This window comes from Mustela lutreola, chromosome 2 (assembly GCF_030435805.1).
Source record: "Mustela lutreola isolate mMusLut2 chromosome 2, mMusLut2.pri, whole genome shotgun sequence".
In the NCBI taxonomy this organism is placed as follows: Eukaryota; Metazoa; Chordata; class Mammalia; order Carnivora; family Mustelidae; genus Mustela; species Mustela lutreola.
Window position 1 is genome coordinate 51813532 of NC_081291.1, and position 14927 is coordinate 51828458.

At 43.4% G+C, this 14927-nt stretch overlaps 1 protein-coding gene across 8 annotated transcripts in view; it reads left to right on the plus strand.

Annotated features, from left to right (window-relative positions):
* The first annotated feature begins 6742 nt into the window (after positions 1–6742).
* The window catches only part of MTMR14 (myotubularin related protein 14), a 46394-nt gene continuing 38209 nt past the window's right edge, over positions 6743–14927 (plus strand). For 5 of the 8 annotated variants that reach the window (XM_059161608.1, XM_059161607.1, XM_059161610.1 and 2 more), the window contains exons 1-3: positions 6743–7033; positions 8751–8899; positions 14030–14138. In XM_059161608.1, the coding sequence (XP_059017591.1) occupies positions 6878–7033; positions 8751–8899; positions 14030–14138 (414 nt within the window). In that variant the 5' untranslated portion in view covers positions 6743–6877. The remainder of the gene's footprint in view (positions 7034–8750; positions 8900–14029; positions 14139–14927) is intronic. The other 3 variants (XM_059161606.1, XM_059161609.1, XM_059161613.1) reach the window with 2 other exon arrangements.

The following is a 14927-nucleotide window of genomic DNA, read 5'->3' on the forward strand; positions in this document are numbered from 1 at the left end:
CCTCAGGTTGTTTCCCAGAGTCCATACTCTCTTATGGTTCGTCTCCCCCTCTCATTTCCCACACCTTTCATTTTTCTCTTCGTTCTCCTGTCCTCCGTGCTATTCCTTATGCTCCACAAGTAAGTGAAACCATATGATAATTGACTTTCTCTGCCTGACTTATTTCACTCAGCATAATCTCCTCCAGTTCCATTCATGTTGATGCAAATGTTGGTTATTCATCCTTTCTGATGGCTGAGTAATATTCCATTGTGTATATAGACCACATCTTCTTTATCCATTCATCTGTTGGAGGGCATCTCGGCTCTTTCCACAGTTTGGCTATTGTGGACGTTGTTGCTCTGAACATTGGCGTGCATATGGCCCTTCTTTCCACTACGTCTGTATCTTTGGGGTAAATATCCAGTAGTGAAAAAAATCTTAAAAGCTTTCTTCAGAAATATTACTAAAAATTTCAAGTCATCTGAATAGGTAACCTTAACTCATTCCATCTGTCAGAAACCAATTTGGTTTCAACTTTTCTTTATAATGGGAGTTTTGCATTATCACACCTGTCTCATGACTAAAATTTTAAAAACAAAAGCTGCAAGATCTCTGTTTCCATATACATGGTTATGCATGTCTGTGTAAGTATGTTATAGATGTGTGATTTATCTATCTCTGGATGGTATTGACAAAATTGATTTGTAGACAGTTCTATTTAATTGACTTAAAGAAAATCAAACATTTATATAAATCAGAAATCTCAGAAATATAGAAAACTAACCCAAATGTTTCTTTCTTTAAATATTTTATTTATTTGAGAGAGAAAGAAAGCACAAGCAGGGTGGAGGGGCAGAGGGAGAGGGATCCTAGGACCCTGAGATCATGACCCAAGCCAAAGTCAGATGGCTAACCGACTGAGCCACCAGTGCCCCTAACCCAAATGTTTTCAAGTTCACATGATCTAGATAACTTTGGGGAGCCTAAACTAGTTTAAATTTGTTGGTTTAGGGGCAACTGGACAGCTCAGTGGGTTAAGCCTCTCCCTTTGGCTCAGGTTATGGTCCTGGGATCGTCATGGTCTTAGGATCTTGGGATGGAGCCCTGCATCGGGCTCTCTGCTCAGCAGGGAGCCTTCTTCCCCTTCTCTCTCTGCCTGCCTCTCTGTCTACATGTGATCTCTCTGTTAAATAAGTAAATAAAATCTTTTAAAAAATGAGTTTGTTGGTTTAATTAAAAGGTATCGCCTTTAGAGTTATGAGCATTAAAAAGAACGTAGACATACAATTTTTATTCCACATAGGCTTACCAAAATCAAATAAGCTCATGTTATCTCTGTTACAGAACTTGTCAGCAAGAAAGATAACTGGGGCACCTGGGTGGCTCAGTTGGTTAAGCAGCCAACTCGGGATTTCAACTCCAGTCGTGATGTCAGGGTTCTGAGATCAAGACCCATTTAAGATCCTCTCTCTGCCTCTTTCCCTGATCCCCACTCACAGGTGTACACTCTCTCTCTTAAAAAAAAAATTGAAATCCTGCCATTTGCAACATGGATGGAACTACAGTATATAACGCTAAGCAAAACAGGTCAGTCAGAAAGACAAACACTGTATGGTTTCACTCATACCGTGAAATTTAAGAAACAAAATAAACAAAGGAAATTTAAAAGTGAGGGGGGGTGGCAAACCAAGAAAAAGACTCTTAATTTTAAGTAGAGAACAAACTGATGGTTACCAGAGTGGAGGTTGGTGGGGGGATGAGTGAGATAGAGAAATAGGATTAAGAGTATATTTACGATGAGCAGTGAGCAATGTATAGAAATTGTTGAATCACTATACTGTATACCTGAAACTAATTTAACACTGTATATTAACTATACTGGAATTAAAATTTTAAAAATTTAATATAAAATAAGTATCTGGTACAAAATAAGTATTTGGTTTTCTCTCTATTAAAAGAATTAAGTTTTTTTTTTTTTTTAAGAATTAAGTTTTGTTAGATTATTGGTCTTTAGTAAGAAATCACAGAGGTTTTACTTTTTCTTTTACTTTTTTTTTAAGATTTTATTTATTCATTTGATAGAGATCACAAGCAGGCAGAGAGGCAGGCAGAGAGAGAGGAAGGGAAGCAGGCTCCCCGCGAGCAGAGAGCCCGACGTGGGGCTCGATCCCAGGACCCCGGGGATCACGACCTGAGCCGAAGGCAGAGGCTTCAACCCACTGAGCCACCCAGGCGCCCTGAGGTTTTTCTTTACCTTTTAAATAAATCTACCTGGGAAGCAAAGATTTTGTGTCTTACCAAAATAATTTACTGTGCTTCATGTCATCTCTATCAGGTCTTTGATTACTAAAGAAAACCTAGTTTTCTCAATATTAAAAGAGCTAAGGGTGTTTTTTTTTTATATAAACAACTATATAACTTTCTGTATTTGCCTTCAAAGTCTTTAATCACCACATTGATTAAATGGATTTTTCTCAAAATAAAGCTTTACTTGGAGTACCTGGGTAGCTCAGTCGGTTGAGCACTGGACTCTTGATTTTGGCTCAGATTATGATCTCTTAGGTCCTGAGATGGAGTCCCCTGTGGGGCCCCACGTTCAGTGGAAGTCTTCCTGAAGATTCTCTCCCTCTGCCCCTCCCCCTCTCCCACTTGCATGCTAGCATATGCTCACTCTCTCTCAAGTCAATAAATAAATAAATCTTTTTTTAAAAATAAAGTTTTACTTATTTAAGTAATCTCTACAACAAAAGTGGGCTCAAACTCATGACCCAGAGATCAAGAGTCACATGTTCCTCTGACTGCGTCAGCCAAGCACCCCTAAAAGGATATTTTTTACAAACTTCCCCCAAATCAAATTCTAAAGGAAGTTTGTTTTTTTTTTTTAACTTTGAACTACCTTTGAGAATTTCAGAGTTCCCTAGAACATCTCAAAAGATTTGTTCACTCTTCCTATAACAAGGGAAAATGTTAAACTAGGTTTGATTTATTAAATTACGAAGGAAGAATGCCAAATAGGAAGTGATGTTTAATCTGCTTAGTTTATATTTGTATGGGTATGTTACTAACGTAAGTGTTTTGGAGCTTGTATAAAGTTCCTAAAAATCTGATAAGCCCTGGCTTAATGTTATCAATTGAAATTTCAGGTGTAGGTGCACCTGGGTGGCTCAGTCCATTAAGCATCTGCCTTCAGCTCAGGTCATGATCGCAGAATACTGGGATGTATCCCCATCCCCAGTATCAGGCTCCTGGATCAACAGGGAGTCTGCTTCTTCCTCTCTCTCTGCCCCTCCTCCCTGCTTAAACAACTGAGCCACCCACTCACCTGGGAGCTGTTTTCAAAGGGGGAAGGTAAGGAAGTGTGGCAGCATATGAAATTTTCCCTTTTTTGGTAACTGTGTGTGGTTTTAAGCAGCCCACTGGTTAGTTAGGGCACATGGATATTTTGAGGTGTGTTCTCTGATGGGCCTGTCTGTATTCTGTCAGGGGGTCCCTGTGGTCCCTTTCTATATTCCATTGCTGAAGCCTATTTGCCTAAAAGTGGCCTCTACGTTTTATGATTCTTTTCTCCATCTTTTCCCTTCCTCTGACCTGTAAAGGTAATGCCATTGTGCACATATCTCAGGCCATTACAAAGGAGGGTGAATCAGTTGCCGGGTTTGCTATGCTGCTGGTAGTCCTACAGTTCTTTCTGCTTGTGACCCATTTCTTTCTGATGTCCAGTGCCTCAGTTTCTCTGGAACAAGCTTGCTGGATAAACACTTCCTGGGAAGTGGAGACATAGTTACAAAAAATACATAAACAAGTCAACTGGCTTAAAGAAGTATTCTCAGTATTCTAGTTGGTTTGGATCATGGATATTGTTTTGGGGGTGTTTAAAAGATTTTATTTATTTATTAACAGAGAGAGAGAGAGATCGCAAGTAGGTAGAGCAGCAGGCAGAGAGAAAGGGGGGAAGCAGACTCCCCGCTGGGCAGAGCCACTTCCCGCTGGGTTGAGCCACCAAGGCGCCCCTGATTTTTTTTCTTTTTAAATTCAAGAGGGGGATCAAAAAGGGGAATAGGTGAGGCACCTGGGTGGCTCAGTGTGTTAAACCTCTGCCTTCAGGGGCACCTGGGTGGCTCAGTGGGTTAAGCCGCTGCCTTCAGCTCAGGTCATGATCTCAGGGTCCTGGGATCGAGTCCTGCATCGGGCTCTCTGCTCAGCAGGGAGCCTGCTTCCCTCTCTCTCTCTCTCTCTCTGCCTGCCTCTCCATCTACTTGTGATTTCTCTCTGTCAAATAAATAAATAAATAAAATCTTTAAACAAAACAAAACAAACAAAAAAGAACCTCTGCCTTCAGCTCAGGTCGTGGTCTCAGGGTGCTGGGATCGAGCCCTGCGTCGGGCTCTCTGCTCAGCCGGGAGCCTGCGTCCCTCCCTCTCTCTGCCTGCCTCTCTGCCTACTTGTGATCTCTCTCCTGTGTCAAATAAATAAATAAAATCTTAAAAAAAAAAGGGGGGGGGCGCCTGGGTGGCTCAGTGGGTTAAGCCGCTGCCTTCGGCTCAGGTCATGATCTCAGGGTCCCAGGATCGAGCCCCGCATCGGGCTCTCTGCTCAGCAGGGAGCCTGCTTCCCTCTCTCTCTCTCTCTCTCTGCCTGCCTCTCCATCTACTTGTGATTTCTCTCTGTAAAATAAAAAAATTTTAAAAAAACATCTTTAAAAAAAAAGGTGGGGGGAACAGGTGAATAAGTTTTTAGCCCCAAGATAGAGCCATTCCTGACTACCAGGTTAACAAACTGAAACTCAGATAACTTGTAAATGCTCTGCCTGAGCATTTACACAGAAGCTTTAGTCAGCCAATCCCCAAACACCACCCCTGAAAGAGGACTTCAACTCTCTCCATTGTGACCTCAAACTTTCAAATTGATTAAGTTCTTCTTTCTTTCTTTTTTTTTTTTAAAGATTTTATTTATTTCTTTGACAGACAGAGATCATAAGTAGGCAGAGACGCAGGCAGAGAGAGAGGAGAAACCAGGACCCTGGGTTCATGACCCGAGCCCAAGGCAGAGGCTTTTAACCCACTGAGCCACCTAGGTGCCCCTAAATTCTTTCTAGCTTATTTCTTAACTTTCAAGCAAAAGATCTTGAGGACAAAGTATCAGATGGTGGGAACTGAAACTATCTCCTCAAGCCATGATGACTGCCCTAGCCAGCCAGACCCCACCCATGACAATGATTGACCACACCTTTACTGTCTTAGGTACCCACTGACCTTTGTCCTACATTTCCTTTATATAAACCTGGAAGTATATTTTTTTGGCATTTTGGAGAGTCTTTGAGATGTTAGTCGGCGGTCTTCCCTGTGTTGGCCTCGCTGAAACGAATTCCTCTCCAGTTTCGCTACCACTGTTGCTCTGCCTTTGGATTTTGTCAGCAGGGAGTGGCTGATCCTAGTCTGGGACCAGCAGAGTCTGGCGCTCTTGCATCCCTATGCCCTGGCTACAAGCCAACTCCAGGCTCTATACTTATTTCCCTGTTCCTTATTCATTTTCGATTTTTCTCTCTTCCTATAAAAGCGTCCTGTCTCCCGCCCCATTTTGCAGTTCTTTCAAACTTTGGACCAGAGACTGCCTGCTTCAGGAGGTATTAAGTAGAGTTTGTTTTTTTAATCACCTGTTAAAAAGAAACAACAGGCCCCAAATGGGGTCACTTTCGCTAGGCACCTTCAAGACTTAAAACCTAACCTAGCTGCAGTTTCAGCCTCTCCCAGGAGTGTAATTTTAAACCAATTATTTAGGAATTTCCTGATTAGCACTAGTGAGGTAATAATCTGCACTTCAATAAAAATCCCTGTTTCCCCTACAGAAAGGTAAACTAATGAATGATCCAGTCTTCTAAACTTGTCTCACCTTCCCACCATAAAATCCTTCCATTTTGTACAGTTTTCCAGAGCTCCTTTCTATTTGCTACCTGGGATGCTGCTGGGTTCATGAACAGTTGATTAAAGTCAAATCTACTTGAATTTTCCTGAACACACCCATACTGACTTAAAAAAAAAAAAATCTTAACCCTACTAATCTTTTAGAGATAAATACTGAAATATTCACAGATGAAATAATGAGATTTGCTTTAAAATTATTCTATTGGCTGAGGTAAAGACTGATGAAGATAGATTGGCATATGTTGAAATTTACTAACGTATGCATGAGGGGGTCATTATACTATTCTCTCCACTTTTGTGAATTTTTGAAATGTTCCAATAACAAAAAAGAAAAATATGGTGCTTTTCAATCACAGAATTTCTACAGAAATTCTCCCGTTTCCTTCTTTGATAACACAGGTTTACTATAAGAGTACTATAATCATAGGGATGTTGTAAGGAGCAGTGTAAAAAAAAAAGTGCCTTATGAAATGCTATTTTATTTTTACTTACTATTATTACTACGATTGCCGACACTAATTAGTTGCCTCCAAGCGTTCCCTTCTTCTCTCCCCGTAATGGTTTATTCCACTCTTCCTCCGGTTATTTCCCATAGTTTCTTCCTCCTAGTTCCTGCACTAACACCCCTCCCGCAGTCCAATGGTTTAGCCCGGCTTCCCCAGGGGAAACCCCGAGGGGCGGAGCAAGAGTTATCTGCTAGTGGCCCCAGCTCCCTCTCCCCGGACCATTTGGATCGCTCCACATTTGGGGGTGGGCCGGTAATCACGGGGCAGGGCGCGAGTCCCGTGCTCCGATTGGTCAGGGCCGAAGTAAACATCCGGTAGGGTGGGGCGGGGCCGGAAGTGGAAAGGGAAGGCGGTGGCTGAGGCTGTTCCGGAGGTTCCGGACTCAGAGTCGGTACTCCAGGTGCCATGGGCAGGGCTGGAGCGCGCTGAGGGAGACTTCGGGTGCTGAAGGGGACGTGGGGTTGGGCCATGGCGGGTGCTAGGGCCGCCGCCGCCTCGTCGGCGGGGCCGTCGGCTTCTTCGGGCAACCCGCCGCCGCAGGAGCCGGGGCTCGGGGAGCTGCTAGAGGAGTTCTCCCGGACTCAGTACCGGGCCAAGGACTGCAGCGGGACGGGCGGCTCTAAGGTGAGTTTGGAGTTGAAATGAGCACAAAGATAACTCCTTGGCTTGAAAAGTTACGGAAGAAAGGCGGAGATAAGGGGTTAGAGAAAGGAGAGAGGGAAGTTTCCAGGGTCTGGACCCAAAGAGTAAGGGTCGGGTTCAAGAACCGAAAAAGTAAGAACTAAGGTCCGAATGAGCCAAGAAAGGACGTCTTTTGGTTTGAGACAAGGCGTTTGGAGGTCAAGGATCAGAGCTGAGAGTCCATGTTCAGACAGTAGAGAGGGGAAGCTGAGAAGGGTTATTCCCGTGCATCAGGTTGTGGGTACAAAACCCCCCAGGTTGAGATGATTAAAAAAAAAAAAAGTCTAGAGGATTGCTCTAGGTCAGAAGTCAGAATGGAACCAAGACATGGACTGAATGTGTTGCTTCCTTCCACAGTGTGAGTGTGACTTTAGACTAGGCCCATCTCTTTTCTTCCCCTACAGATCAGGAAAAAAGCCCACATCTCCCTCTATTCCTTTATCAAAAGCAGGTCTTAGTTCCCGTCAGTCTCCTTATTGCTACACCTGGAAGGCATCCAGCCTGGTAAGGCCATTCCCTAGGCACTGTTTGGCAGTCAAATGGGAATCTTGCGGATCCTCCTATTTCTTATTCCCCATGTGCTTTTGGCAGGTTTAGCATCAGGCTTTCCAGTGGGATTCTTTTCCGTTCTGGTTTGGCTCCAGGGGATACTTGCTGGAACATAACTGCAGTTGGCATCCTGCTACTCTCTGGAGTAACCTAGGGAAGACTTCAGTAATGATGGGATTTCCCCACTCTCCAAACAGCCAAGTGATTTTCAGATCTTAGCCTGAGGACCACTGTTTCAGCATTGTCTGGGATGCTTGTTAAAAATAAAGGTTCCTTCATCCCATCCAGTTCTACTGAGTCAGAATTTCTGAGGTTGGGAACCTGAAATTTGTATTTTTTAATAGGCTTCTTAATGACATTCATGCATCTTAAAATTTGAGAATTCCTAGTTTAAGCCACTATGAGTTTTTTCCTCTCCATTGGTCTTTTGAGTGGCTGTGAAGGGTTTGCTGATATCCTCTTCCATCTTACACCCCTGAAGATTAGGGTTGTCTTAAGTTATAGCTGACTTTCACTGTAGCCAGCTTTAAAGCCTCTCCAGGCTTCCTGATCTCTTGTAGATTTCTCAAGATATTACACGTCTTATGCCTTTTTTCTAGTGGACCTTTCCCTGAATTGTGAACCAAATATGAGCAATGTTAAGGGGAGTTCATCCTTTTATTTGATAAATAAATGGAGTGTGGGGAGACAGCCTTGTCTGCATCTTTTACTCATTACACTAACTAGAGTGTCTGGGTATTTGTGACTAGAGAATGGGGAGTAATCTGGAGCCAGGGGAAGATAATGGATTAATCTAGAGCAAGAATTCATAATATTTTATGGATTGTGGACTGCCTTGAAAATATAATGAAACTTGTAGCCCTTTCCTTCAAGTGCTTAACAGTTCACTGCAACACTGAGGGGTTCAGAGACCTCCCAAAACATACTGCATATAGATTAATAAAGTACACATCTAGGGCCTGTGTCCCAGCAACGTGTCTCTTCCTAGCATTGCATAATAATCACAGAGGCCCATGTCATTGCCAGTGACCTCTGCAGGTCACAAACTGCCTAATTCTCATACTCAGAATCCCAGAATCTTCTTTATGCTCAGGTCTCCTCCTCTGTGCAGGTTGAGCGCATTGAGAAGAGATGTCTGGAGCTGTTTGGCCGAGACTACTGTTACAGTGTGATCCAAAATGTGAATGGGGATATCTGTGGCCACTACCCCCAGCACATCGTGTTCCTGGAGTATGAAAGTTCTGAGAAGGAGAAAGACACGTGAGCATCTTGTAACTAGAGTGTGCCTGTCTGGGGAGGCTCTGACAGCTCATCCCCAGAGTCAGGAAGTCTGCAACTGGGTGGGAAACTGGGTGGGGTAGACTCATTTTCCCCAGGTGTGGAACCTTATCAGACTTTTTGTTTCATTCAGGGTTTGATAAGTTAGATTGACAAAGTAGCCTGGCCCATAGAATGAGCAGTTGGAAATCACTATCCTGGACTTCTGTTTCTCCCCTACCCTAGGGCTCACTTACCTAAGACAGCTTACTTTACATCTCACCATTCTGAACCTTAGTGCCCTTTTTTAAGAGAGTGGGGTGGGAGCTATGCTATGTTGTTGACATCTTACAATCACCTAACCATTTATAGGGCTTAAGAGCCTGATGTCTGGAGTCAGACTGCTTTGAGTAACTTGGGCAAATTATGTAATCTCTTTGTCTTTTGGTTATCTCATTGGTCAGTCTCTGTCTCTGTTTAGAAAAGTGGCTAGTGTAATTCCAGATGATAAGTGGGGCTATTACAAGCCTGGCGTGGGTACTGTAAGATAGAAGTAAGAGCTACCATTTATGGAGGCCCTCCTAAGGCCCAAGTATTTTCTCTGGGTAACAACAGGTCATATACGAGAATATATATGGATACAACTCAAAGGTAGTCAGTAAATGGTGGCAGTTGTTTGACACTAATAAATCATCACAGCATGGAGGCTCCAGGCGATGCTTTATGTTGATTTCAAAGTTTGTTCCCTTAGTCTCCATGCTTGCTGGTGATTTTAAGAGAACCCAGGAGCTGTGAAAGCACGGCCCTGGGATGTGATATTAAGATGAGTGCAGTAGGCCCTCACAGTTGAAGTATGCCCATCCGGAACCAGCTAGAGATTCTGAATCTCTGGCTCCAGAACCACTGAATCAAAATCACAGCCTAACACAATGCCCTAGTGATTCATATGTACATTAAGGTTTAAGAAGCGCTGCTACAGACAAACCAGGGAGAATGGTTAATTCTGCTTGGAGTGTGTGCGTTTAGAAGAGCCTGTGGTAGAGGTCCTCTTCAGCTGGAACTGGAAGGATGAGTAGCAGTCCTGACATGTCCTAAAAGACCAGTTTGTATATGGTCTTGATCATTAGGCCAAGGAGTGTGGACTTGTGGGTGTCAGTGGTTTTATTGTGCTAGTATCCCCTGAGCATTCATTAAAATCACAGATCTTAGGACTGCTGAAGCAGAATTTCCAGAATCTACATTCTTAGAGAGCTCTCTAGATGAGTCTTAACCTACAGTATAGCCTGAGGACCACTGCTATAGGCCAGAGGGAGCCAGAGAAGGCTTTGAAGCAGAGGAATAACCAGATGAGAGGAGTGTAAGAACTAAGCCTTGGATACCTTATCTGTAAAATGTAATCTCTGGAAGTGTGCCATCTCATGAGGTTGTGGTGGGGTTCACTGAGAAAAAGAAAGGGATTAGAAAAACAAATTGTATGTGGATCATAGAAATTATATCATATCCTCAATCATATAACTTAAGAACTCCTGAGATCTCTAACCCTAAAGATTTGGGGTTTGTTATACCTCCGTTATATATGGTTTCTAGCTCTTCCTGACTTCTTCCCAAATTAGGTAGACTCAGCATCTGTAAGCCCTTAAATAAAGTTTCTGAAAAAGATCTCTTCTTCCTTGCCCTTGCCCTCCTCTCCACCCTGTTCAGTGCTGGCTGATGGTTTTATGTTGGTGCCCTGAAGGCATTCTGATACTAAGCTCAGCTGTAGTTAAGATGGTGCTGCTTCAGCTAGACTATGAGTGAATCACCTGTGTTTTAGTGACAAAACAAAATCTGACTCAGTAGGTCTGGAGTGGGGCCCGAGCTTCTGCATTTTCTCACAAGCTCCCTGGTGCTGCCACCCCAACCTATAGTAGAAGTACATTAATGGACTCGGTCTTGGTTGCCCCACAGAAGCTTTTCCTGGAAGGAAACCAGCTCAGTGCTGATGCAGTCGAGCCCTTAAAGAAGGGGAAAGGAATGTTTGCCAAGGGCATACCGTTTGGCGGGTGTTAGGGTTTCACACACTAGCTCCCTCAAGTCCTGCAACTAGCTAGTGACGTAGGTGGTATCACTCCCATTGTAACAAAGAGAAAGCGAAAGCCCAGGGAAATAACTTGCCTTTCATGAAGATCACAGAAGTAGTAAGCAGGGTGGGTTTAAAATCTGAATCTTTCTCACTCTGCTCTGTGCACCTGTTTGTCTTTTCTATCTGTCACCGTCACAGTTCTTCCACGAGCAGGATCACAGCTTCTAGGCCAGGGCCACAGTGGCATATTCGTCACCCTAGAGGAGTTATTGAATTTTTTTTTTTTTTACTTTTTACTTTTTACTTCTTGTTAGGCCTTGAAGTAATTCTGAGTGGGCAGTGCCTTTCAGTTGAAGTGAAAGTAGTATATGCATGTGGGAAGAAACAGAACTTTTTGCTTCTTTACATGCCTGGCTTTGGTGTTAATAGGACACTAATTAGACCACATTACACAGGATAGAAGTGGATTCAGGAAGTGGTTTAGTTCTGTTAATCCACCCCCCAACCCCAGTTTAGCCCATCATCTGGGAATAGAAGTCTGGATGGGGTCTCTGAACAGCCAAGACATGTGTTTATTTACAAGCGTCCATTGAGCTGCTGCCATGTGGCAGTCCCGGTGGATCCAGGTGGAAGCCCTACCAGAGAGATGAAGTCCCTGCCCTTAGGTCTTTTGGATAACACAGACCAGTAAATAAGCAATGACCGTGTAACAAGAACCAGAATTAGGGGAAGTACAGATGAGGCACTGGGGGATAATGGTTAAGTTCTGCACCCAATTCCAGCACAGGAGGGGTTGAGGGGTTCCCTCACATCACCAATTCTCAGCCACCAGCGGGTATCCTACAATTCAGCTCTATTTTGACACTGTCTACCCAGAGATAGCATCAGATTCCACAGGTTAACAGCTCAGTCCAATAAGACAAACATAAATACACAAGCCTACGTTTATTCATTCAAATCTGAGTATCGTGTCAGGCATAGCTCAGTGCTTAGCACTGTAAGAAAAAGAGCCCAAGGCCAAGAGATAATAAAAATAAAAACAGGAACTACAAAGAATGGAAGCTGAATTGGTTCTCTGAGTACGGGAACTAGCAAAATAAACCACCAACTAGCCTAACCAGAAGTATGCCTGCTGCCACATTAAAAGACTGCCCAAAGCTCCTAAGACAGAAATACTGGCATGTTTTCCATCTTGGTTTTATGGAGTTTGCTGAATGGAAGCTCTCAGCCTGGGAGAATCAAACACAGTTTCAAGGCATTTAGAACTAGAGGGAGCTGCTGGTGTGACTAAGTGAGATCCTGTTGCAATAGATGATGCTGACCAGATCTGTGAGAATGGCCCGGGGCCACCAAAAGAGCAGAGGAAGAGTACTGTGGACAGTATTGTGTGCACTCTCTGTTTTTATTCTCCTGGCATCTGAGTTGAATTAGGAGATTATTTTGTACTGAAGTGTCTTTATTTCATGGAGAAACTGAGTGAGGGGGAATGGCAGAACTTGGTGTTCAGTGAGCCATGGACTTCCTAGGGCATGGCTAGGTGAACAGTGCCACTCTATAGGCACCTTGAAGAGGCACTCCAACCTCTTTTTGCCATTCTTCCTGTCTTAAAAAAAAGAAAAAAAATTGACTTCAAAAGTAACATCTTAAATCAGACCTTTCAGAAAAATATACCATGGAAAGTGTAAGATCTGTTTTTTATCCCCTTGTTCTCTTTCCAGATTTAGCAAACCGTTGGCCCAGGTTTTTATTTGAAAATCTCTTTTTAACTTCAATTTCAGCTCCCCACTTGATAGTAATTATATTTTTAGTAACTGTGGCTTATGAATGTATCTATGAAGACTACTAAGAAATCAGTATTTTTCAAAGACAGCATCCAGGTAGACTTTTATTTATTTATTTGACAGAGGTCACAAGTAGGCAGAGAGGGAGGCAGAGAGAGAGGGGGAAGCAGGCTTCCCGCTGAGTAGAGAGCCGGATGCGGGGCTCGATCCAGGGCCTTGAGATCATGACCTGAGCTAAAGGCAGAGACTTAACCCACTGAGCCACCCAGGCGCCCCAGCATCCAGGTAGACTTAAAAAGTTACCACAGATGTGTAGGAGTTGCCGAACGTACTCATTTAGAAACAATTATTTATATGCATTTCCTGTGCAAGAACACATGGATGCCTAGAAGGATTAAGATGTAGAAGAAATTAAATGCCCTGTAAGACTTGACCTGGAAGCTCAACCTTATAAGGAGGGAACATGAACATCTTCCCTCTCTTCTGCTCATTTAGTTTCCCACCCTTTTAACTTTCCTGCCTCTCCTTTCTCATGCAACCAGAACCTCTGCCTGGCTGATTTGGGGCATTTTGCTCAGGACTGGTAGGTGAGTCTATAAGAAAAGCCATTGTATTTAGGGTATACTGATTTGATTATGGCTTTGACTTGCTGGAGCTCATCTCTAAACCTGACTCTTTCATGTTCTGGAAGCTCCCTTACCAAACCCAGTGCAGTAACTACTATATTTCTCCATGCCATGAATAGCTGCTTTTTTTTTTTTACCTCATTTGCTCCAGCATTCCCCACTCTATTTGCTGTTTGGACTGTTAAAGATAGTTGAAATGTTGATGAAATATCAGAAGCTTATTACTTTCTTCTTAGCCTGCTCCCTGCAAGATCACAAAGATGGCCCTGTGATTTCCATAGGGTCCCCAGGGCACCTATCGTCTTACTCCAGGAGTAAAAAAAATGTACACTCCAGACTTGCTCAGCATCCAGTTTGCTATGTATATTTCTGTATTTTACATACCATGTCTTCAAAGTAGCTCACTTGCTTTTTCATTTTAAGGATTCTAAAATCAGGATGACTTAATTTTATTACCTATAATAGAGGTTTTTTTTTTCTTTTCCTGAAAAGCTTAACATATCCATGATCTAGAATTTAGGGATTAAAGCATTTCCTAAATTTCAAATGAGTATTCACACACACATCTGTAGACCTCTTATGCGGTCTTTGTGAACACACACACACATATATACAGAATGCCCACTTAGAAGCCAGCCTGACCTGCCTCTTGTCTGTGCCATAGGTTTCAGAGCACTGTGCAGGTGAGCAAGCTGCAAGACCTCGTCAACCGTAGCAAGACGGCCAGGTGCAGAGGACGGTTTGTCTGTCCAGTGATCCTGTTCAAGGGCAAGGTAAGAATATACCATAGCCTCACACTCCCTGAGACCCTCTTCTGGGGTAACTGACTTAATGCAAAGTGTGTGGTCATCTTCTTCTTGGCGTTTGCCAGCCAAGTGTTGGGTGATTACTGGGTGCCTGGTGCTGTGTAAAGCAGGCCAGAGAAACAGACCAATTCTTATACTAACTTCCAGGAAGTCTCTCCCCTTCCAGGGTATAGTCACACCGGAGTACCCCACCCTGTGTGTGTGTGTGTGTGTGTGTGTGTGTATGTTTTAAGATTATTTATTTATTTGTCAGAGACAGAGAGCAAGCAAGCACAAGCAGGGGGACTGGCAGGCAGAGGGAGAGGCAAGCTCCCCGCTGAGCAAGGATCCTGATGCAGGGCTCCATTCCAGGACCCTGGCATCATGACCTGAGCGGAAGGCAGATGCTTAAACTGAGCCACTCAGGGGTCCCACCCAGCCCTGTGTTCTGGAGCCAGTCTGCCTACGTTCAGATCCTGGCCCTGTTACTTCCTGCCTATACAAGGCCGCAGTGTCCTTCTCTATAAAATGGGAATAATAATCATGCCTACATCAAAGGTTTATGAACTAGATTAGATCAAGTAATTTAATACATTATTGTTTGTTCGTTCTTTCAGTCTTATAATTTACTAAGTGTTTACTGAATGTGTATTATGTTTCAGGCCTTAAGTAGGCCTAATACATCAGTGTGTAGACAAAAATCCTTACCTTCATGGAGTTGATACTCTAGTGACATTCGTTAATTTGGCTCCCCAGTGTGGTCTCATTTACCTATCT